Source organism: Engraulis encrasicolus, chromosome 1 (assembly GCF_034702125.1).
Source record: "Engraulis encrasicolus isolate BLACKSEA-1 chromosome 1, IST_EnEncr_1.0, whole genome shotgun sequence".
Taxonomy (NCBI): Eukaryota; Metazoa; Chordata; class Actinopteri; order Clupeiformes; family Engraulidae; genus Engraulis; species Engraulis encrasicolus.
The window spans coordinates 31,497,027-31,505,578 of record NC_085857.1 but is presented as its reverse complement, the minus strand read 5'-3'; the positions used below and the strand labels follow the sequence as shown (position 1 = coordinate 31,505,578).

At 45.1% G+C, this 8,552-nt stretch overlaps 1 protein-coding gene across 1 annotated transcript in view; it reads right to left on the bottom strand.

Moving 5' to 3' along the window:
- Nucleotides 1-308: 308 nt before the first annotated feature.
- Nucleotides 309-8,552, bottom strand: part of zgc:175214 (uncharacterized protein LOC557610 homolog) — a 35,705-nt gene continuing 27,461 nt past the window's right edge. The window contains exon 6 of the mRNA XM_063200078.1: nucleotides 309-2,210. Within this exon, the coding sequence (XP_063056148.1) occupies nucleotides 2,078-2,210 (133 nt within the window). The 3' untranslated portion in view covers nucleotides 309-2,077. The remainder of the gene's footprint in view (nucleotides 2,211-8,552) is intronic.

Here is an 8,552-nt window from a genome sequence, read left to right as displayed (position 1 = left end):
TGAAGATATTTTTAAACGATGTGTAAATTATGCTTGATGAAGTTGACCTAAAGCTGCATCAATTTTCTTTATACAGTATGTTGTTCTGTCTAAAAGATGAAACTTGTATTCCATGTGGTTGAGTAAATACAGTAAATTCACACGAGTTTTTTGTAATAAAATAACCCAGTGAAATGAATTAACTGCTTTTGACTTTTTATGACTATTAGTGAAGACTTGCACACTTTTCTACTGTTTGCAGACCACTGCTGGAATTGTGTAATCAGTGCCTCTTTCAACAACAGAGACAAACATGTGAGGCGGGGTTACACAAGCAACGAAAATGAAACAAGAAGGAGGGCAAAAGTATAAGAAAGGAAGAGAGAGAGTGAGTGACCCACAAAAACAGTACACTTTTATTTTTAAAACGGTCAAACGATACAAAATGAAACTTGGAAGAGGAAGAGACAAGATGGCCTTGCGAAGGCCCTAACTCATACATAAAGTCACAGATGAGGGGGGGAATTACCTCTACATCTATCTTTTTTTTACTCCCCAATTCCTTTATTTATTACTTTTTATTTATTTTTCTGTCTTTTTTTCTTTTCTTCATAAACTGTAGATTGTTTTTGACCCTTCCAGGCATCCATAGTTAGCCAGTGAGGTCATAAAAGAGGATCTTGGGATACATGGGGATATATTGAATGTCACCATAGCATGTTGTTGGCTCAGTCACCACTAGTCCATGTGTTTGTGAGCCGAGCAGTCCAATTTATTTATTACACTGGATTGTTATTGGTTACAACGTGTATGTGTGTTTATGTTTTGCACAATTGTGTTGTGTCTGTTTAGTTGTGTTGTGTCTGAGTGTATGAGAGTGTATGCCTGTTGAGGTATGTTGTGCATGAGTGTTTATGTTTGTTTAGGTGTGTTGTGTCTGAGTGTGGGGTGCAACAGAGTAGTAAGCGGTCACTTGATTTAAGGGTGGTGGGTAGGTGTGTTTGTGTGCGTCTGTATGTGTGTTTTAACATAGTTTTCATTAAAATCTCATGCTAACTTTGTGTGTACACACATATTTTAGAGTTTACAGAATACAACTCCCCAAAAACCCAACTACTGGTAACCCCACCCTCCCACCTACCCCACTGCTATTTCAAGTTCCCATCTTCACTTGGTTTCGTAACACTTTTAAAGTTATTTTTTAAGCTCTTCCTACATCTAAAAAGACCATCTCTCATCACCCTTTCCTCTAGAATTATTTCTCATGGCCGGTCGGCCGGCCAGTGGCCCAAGGTCGCCGCCGTACAGTAAACAATGCGAATCCCACCACAGCTCTGTCCGTAGTTGGCCACACCAGTCACTAGTGGCCGCCATTTCCCCACACGGTCATTGAATCCCATCCATTTGGAGCTACTATAACTCGATGTTGGTGGTGACTAGTGTGGTGGGACGTGTATGCATCCCGTGGTTACGCATGTCATCAGTGGGTCACAGCAGTTGCCATGGCTGCCCATCCATTGAGTTGTTGGATTCTGATTCATTTCTTGGTCAGTTTGCATGGCTGTGCTGCATTGATTCGGTTCAGTTCAAGTTCTAGTCTGGGTGGGTGGGACAAGACCGGAGTGGTTTGGATGGTGGGATTAGGTCGCCACTAAAGGAGTTGTGTGGGGTTGCACTGAGGCGCAAGCTGGTTCTGAGTTTAGTTGAGTTTGCAAGGAAGAGACTAGTCCTTTCCCGTGACACGTCAGATTGTGAAGTACAGGTGCGCGGAGGATATCTCCCTTTTCTACGCTTTAGTTGAGTTGGGTTAGGACGGGTCAGGTTAGGTTAGAATGGCTCTAGTCTGGGTCCAGTTGGATCAGACCTCCTGTTTGAGCCCCCTCGGCTGGTTCGGAGTTGAGTTGGGACGAGTCGAGTTAAGCTGAGTCCGGTCCAGTCGGGTGGGGTCGGGTCAGATCAGGTCAGACCTCTGTGGCTACACTGAAGCTCAGGCTGAGGCTGGTTCTGGTTCTGAGTGGAGTTGGGGGTGGGGGGCTGTATCTGGTGGTTGGGGTTAGGTCTGGGTCTACCACAGGATCGGGTGGGGGGTCAGGTAGGGTCAGACCTCCTCTGGGTCCTGCGGTCCCTCGGCCCCCCTGGGCGGGGGCGACTCGTCGGCTGCCTGGAGGCGGAGGATGGGCTTGTTGCACATGGGGCACACGCTGCGGATCTCCAGCCATTTCAGCAGGCACCTGGACGGAGAAACACAGAGGGGAGAGGTGAGGAGAGACCAGCAGCATGTTACTCAATGCAGTGGTTAAACAATTGAAGAGCTCTTTTCCAAAACGCTATATCCACCAATTTTGACTTTTTGCATTTTAATATTGGAATTGACTGTTGATGTCCTATCATCAATGTGTGAATTCTTGCCATTCAAATATTTTGAGAACATACTTTGAAATCTCTATAAAAATGCATTTTGCAATGCATTTCAATGGAATGCCCAATACAAAAATGTCAATTTCCCACCATTCTATAAAATGGATATATCTCATTTTGGAAAAGAGCTCTTCAACCCTAGGGCAACACACGGATAGGGCCACCCATACGGCCTGCAAAATGTCATAATAGGGCCCCCACCACCAGTACAGGAGGGCTCCATGGAGAAAAAAAAAGAACGCAGCGAATCCGCGCACATCGGTGACACAGCAACAGGTACTGGACAAAACACATGAACTGAAGTAAATGATAAATGTCCACCACAAAACTGTTAAATTAACTGAACGCTCCCAGTTGTTGAGAGAAGTGCCGTTAAACAACTGGAGCATTAACAGTGTTGCGGACATTTATCATTTACCTGGATGGAGAAACAGAGGGAACAGGTGTGAGGAGAGACCAGCATGAGAGACCAGCAGATATTTAAAAGACCCCAATGCGTTTTGGCAGTCATGCCTTCTTCAGGGAGTCTAGAGTTGACTGCCTGAAGAAGGCATGCCTGCCGAAACGCAGTGGTAGAACAATTGCACACAGGGCCCCCCCATACGACCTGCCAAGGTCATAATAATGCCCCCCACCACCAATACAGGATCGCCCTGCTTGCTCCTATTTGCTTTTGGCCAATAAAAGAAGGCGAGACCGGGTGGGCTAGTCCTCAACTGGTGGGTCGCGACCCAAAAGTGGATCGTGGAGGGGTCATGGGTGGGTCGTGGAGCCTTGGTGTAAAAAAAACGTAATTCTAAAAAAAAAAAAATCCAACTTTTTCTGCAACAATTTACAACTTTTATTTTGATAGGCTAGTGAACTCTGTGTCATCTGTTGTCACCAGATACAATCTGAATGTTTATGCGAGATAGATAGCGTGCAACCAGTCATTCGAGTCTTGGTTACATTTTGAGAATTGCATTGAATTGACTTGAACGCTAAAAAAATTGGGTCGCGACCGAATGAGAGTGGAAAATGGTGGGTCCCAAGACTGTTCCAGTTGAGAACCACTGGGCTAGTCTATCAATCATAAGTATCAATAACACAGCTGTCAACAACAAATGATGCCTCCAGCAGCACAGGAAAGCATCCCTGTAAATCTGACAACCTGCCACTCAATCAGACAGGGGAGAGACCGACAACTCCAAACTCCTAAAGGGCAGACATACTCCTGAGGAAGATGGATCAGAGAAGCCTCATCATGTCTCCATATGCAAAGTGGCATCATGAAATGGCGTATTTATTTCACGTGGTACCACGCACTGATGAAGGCTTGATAGCCGAAACGCGTTTGCTTTTTGGACATGGTGGTAATATAAATAAATAATGAGACGCAGTTTGTGAGTGCGGATTTTTCTTCCTTAAGTTGATCCATTTTATCGCGCACCCAAAGACTTTCGTTTTTCCAAGAAGTTGAGCGCGCCTTTGCCTAAACTTGACAACAAGTATTAGCACCATTCAACCAGCCAAATAATGGCGAAAATTCAGTTTGGCTGATAAAAAAGAGAACGTATTACTATCCAATTTGACCCATTAGTACGTAAGTGTGTGTTTGGCTGCTAAGATGTATTAGCCATGCCATCTACTACACATCTATTAGCCATTTTGGCTGATGATGAAAAGAGTTATTTCAGAGCCCTGACAGACAAAGACTGAAGTCAGCAGTGGCTGTGTCTCAATTGTATCAGACTCTCAGTCTGTGTCTCAGTGTTGGTGGCATGCAGGGCCGCTGACAGCTTTGGCTGCGCCCGGGATAAAGTCATCTGAAAGGCCCCCGTTGCTCAATACATACAATGTAGTGTGGATCCCATTCTGGGCCCCCTCTCTCCCTGGGCCCGGGACAGCTGAACCCTTTGTCTGACCCCTCCCCTGACGGCTTTCCTAGTAGCATGAATAGAATGGAAACACCCTCATCCACCCTCAGCAGCGGAGCTGGGCCACCTGGAGATAAGGAACTAACCCCAACTGACCTCACATAGCAGGCAGGGGAGCGGACGGGCAGGCAGAGGAGACACACACACACACACCCCTTAATATCTTAATGTCTGACCTCACATAGCAGCTGGAAGAATGCGCAGGCAGGCAAAGAACACACACACACACACACACACACACACACACATTTTCTCTTTCTCTCACAGATTCTCTCTTTCTCTCTCTCTCTCTCTCTCTCTCTCTCTCTCTCTCTTTCTCTCTCTCTCTCTCTTTCTCTCTCTCTCTCTCTCTCTCTCTCTCTCTCTCTCTCTCTCTCTCTCTCTCTCTCCCTCTCTCTCTCTCACACAAACACATATTTCCTCTATCTGTCTCTCACACACAAATTCTCTCGGTTGAAAGCTACAGATAATGAAGGTGAAGGCCAACATCCTCCCTTCCTGCACCTGGGTGCCATTATTGGACACTTATGGAGCTCCTGAGAATGATTTAATCTTCATACTGATGGATGCCAACAGAGAAAAAAAGTACAACTTTCAAAATAACTGGCATAGTTTTCTCATGAGTGGAGTTCTTTGGACTTAACTGAATGGGCCAGGGTCAGACAGACAGTCGGGCATACACAAGACTCAGGTTTTAGACGGCCATGCAGGCTATATGACTATGACTATGACTATGACTATGACTATGACTATGACTCAAGCTGCAGAATGTGGAATTAATCAATGACTATGATCAGGACCGCTGCTAAGGTTTTGAAGGCCCTAAGCATAACTGGCCAGGAGCCCCCCCTCATAATTAACTGATAATAATTAATAATCTCGAATCGAGTAATGGAAGGAATACACATTTTTTAAAGAAAAAAATGAATCGCCTTCTCATAACTAATACATATATGTTTTGTAGTGTAATTTCATATTTTTTTAACGGTTTCGTCAACCTCAATTTAGGAGGTCCCAATTTGCGGGGCAAAGTGGTTGAGGCCCCAAGCGCTCTGTATACTCTCGCTTATGCCTGACTAGGATATATGATTTATGATGCATGAATGCACATTTTATACAATAGAGGTGGTATATGTCAGGTGAGATACTGTGGGTCCTGTTGTGGCTCAAGCGGTGGGGCACTGCACGGCGCTGCTACACTGGCGACACCGGTTTGAGTCCAGCCCGGGTTCTTTGCCGGGCCTTCCCAGTTTCTCTCTCCCAACTTACTTTCCTGTCTATCTCACTGTCCTGTCGTGAATTAAGGTTCTAAAAATCGACACCACCACCCCCCCAGACAGAATCTAACTAAGCCAATTAGCAAACACAGGAAATGTTTGTGAATGATGACACTGACCGTCTGCTACATTTGAACTGCAGTGTAGAGGCAGGCTAATTGCACACGTCAACACAAGATGTTATCGACTGGGTGAAGACAGATACAATCATTTTAGACTTAATCAGTTGGCAGAGTCTACACCTCTGAGAACGAAGTTTTTTTCTAATAAGATGAAGCAAACCTAGACTATCACTATTGCAAAGATTTGATATTCCACCTCAACACTCTGACTGTAGGCAGCAAGGCTATCGAACTAAAGCACATTCACAGGCAAATTGTTTTAGGCTTGAGCATGTAGTCTACACCTCTGAGAAGAAATTGTTTCTCAACAAGCCAAAGCTAACCCAGTATACTAGCAGAGCTGGATTAAGATGGCCTGGGGCCCATAGGCTACAAGTTGCTGTGAGGCCCCCAAGATGGCAAATTTGGCAACAAATCTACATAGAGTGTGTCATAATTAAAACCTAGGAATTAAGGATAACATACTGTAAATGATATACCAATTGTACTGAACACAATAGATACATTTTTCAATATCGACTCTTGTCACAACAACTCTGCAATTTTTTCACTTGGCTGCAAAACGACTGGCTAGCTCAGTGTTTCTCAACGGGGGCTCTACAGTCCCCAGGGGAGGGCGATGAGAAGGACACAGCTGAGAGTGCGGGTGCTCAATTGCCATTGCTCTGTTTTATTTTTCAATACTAAGAGGGGCGTTGGCCGAGTTATGAAGAGGTCAAGGGGGTGTTTGGAGGCTTATGATGAGGACAAGGGGGGCTTTTGTTCAAAAAAAAAAATGTTGAGAACCACCAGACTAGCTGAAGCACATTCTCAGGCTTCTTAGCCACCCAGGCCAGCCAGCAACCAGTGTTGCCAGATGTGTCTGACCAAATACCGCCCAAAAGGTCCAAAATGCGCTAAATTCCGCCCAAATTGAACAAATTACATTTACTTCTATGGGCCCAAAACGGCTTAAAAAACCGTCAAATGGCCAATTTTTCCCATTTTTGCCCGCCGACGCTCATCCCAAGTAGCCCAATTGGGCGGGCACCCGCCCAATCTGGCAACACTGCCAGCAACCTGCTGGGATGATGATGACAGTAATAGACTGGTGTGTGGTGTATGTTCAGGAAATCAGAGTTGACAACAAAATCCACAGTACGCCTACGCAAGAGCCTTGGCAGAGAGCCGCTGCCATAGGCCCCGTCCAAATCAAACTCAGAAAATGACACAAACAATTGAAAAGTGGGAGGAGAAGAGGGGCAAATTGACCTTGAGCTGCCCAAAATATGTCACCGGACTTGAATCCAACACAAACGACTTTGTGGAATTCCAAAAGGGTAAAAAGTGCAACAGCATTACACAAAAAAAACCCTCCAGCAAAAAGCTGAAGGAAAGAAAAAAAACACAACGTTAAAAAAATGACAGAACTCGCCCGTCTTCCCTGAAATGCAAAGCCTGCCGTCATGCCAAAGAGCACTGACTTGTCGTTGAAAGAAAAGGTCGACATGTGAAATACTGACAAGTAAATCGTGCACTAAATGACATCAGGTGGGTTTGAAACAGGTTTCAACTGCTTCTCTCTTACTGTCTTGTGCATTTGTATTGTACCTGTGCACGTGTGTGTGCACGTGTGTGTGCACGTGTGTGTGCACGTGTGTGTGCACGTGTGTGTGCACGTGTGTGTGCACGTGTGAGTGCACGTGTGTGTGCACGTGTGCAGTGCACTGTAACAGTGTTTCTGCATATGCAGTGTGTATGTAGCCTGCTGTGTTTTCTAATGTCTTGTGTATACCAAGCGCAAACTACTGTACGCTACCTGAGCGGCGGAAGTCATTATTTCTTTATGGAGGGAAGACGAATACAGCTACCAGAGCGAATTTGCCAGGAGCCAAGCGAACTGAGCGACCAGAGTGATTTTTTACAATTGAAGTCAAGCTAATATTATGGTAATGAGTTAAGACGTGGTTTGGCGAAAACCAATTGGAACTTTCATATCTCCGAATGTCCCAGGCTGTCAACCCAGAGCTGTTATGTGATAAGTTAAATCAAACATGTCAATGCCGCGTCCAGAGCGAATAAAGCGAATTCATGGCGAAACTCACGCTTGGTGTACACAAGGCATTATATTACTGAGAACACTTATGAATATGAGAGCTGCGGCCCTACTGCTCTAACAGTTAGGGCACTGCATTACTACGCCGGTGACCCGCCCGGTTCAATTCCGGTCCAGGTCATCTGCTGATCCTTTCCCGTCTTTCTCTTCCCATTAATTTCCTCTCTGTCTCTCACTGTCCTGTCGCAAAATTGAGGCATAAAGCCCTGCAAAATATCTAAAAAGAAAATAATATGATAGCTACACAGCTTCTGTAGCCTGATAAACCAGCCTAAATGTACGATTGGATGTGTAATTTAGTCTGGCCCCGATGAATAGTACATCCGAAGATTGTTGATGAGAACAACCCATTGTCTTTCAAACCGTGCCTGTGCCTATAGGCCGGCGCTCTGACCAATCAGCGCCATCTTTCTCGTTGATGTGCTTTGCCACTGTTGCGAACTTCGTCGTCACTCCCTCAAAAATCCTCCCACTTTGATTCAAAACAAATCTCTGCATTGTGATTAGTTTGCCAGATTCTTCTGGCAAGCCTGGCAGACCGCTCCAGCGATGCAAGGCCAGACCCACTCGCAGCCAAACATTTTTGGCGTCCAGCGGGTGGCACTGGATTACTAGGCTATAGCTTCTGTAGCCTATCATTTCTTACAGTAGGCTAATACTTAATTTTGATTACATTCTCCTGTTGCCTGTAACAAGACTGTTACAGTTCATTTTACTGTCTCTATGACATCAATTAGATTATGTA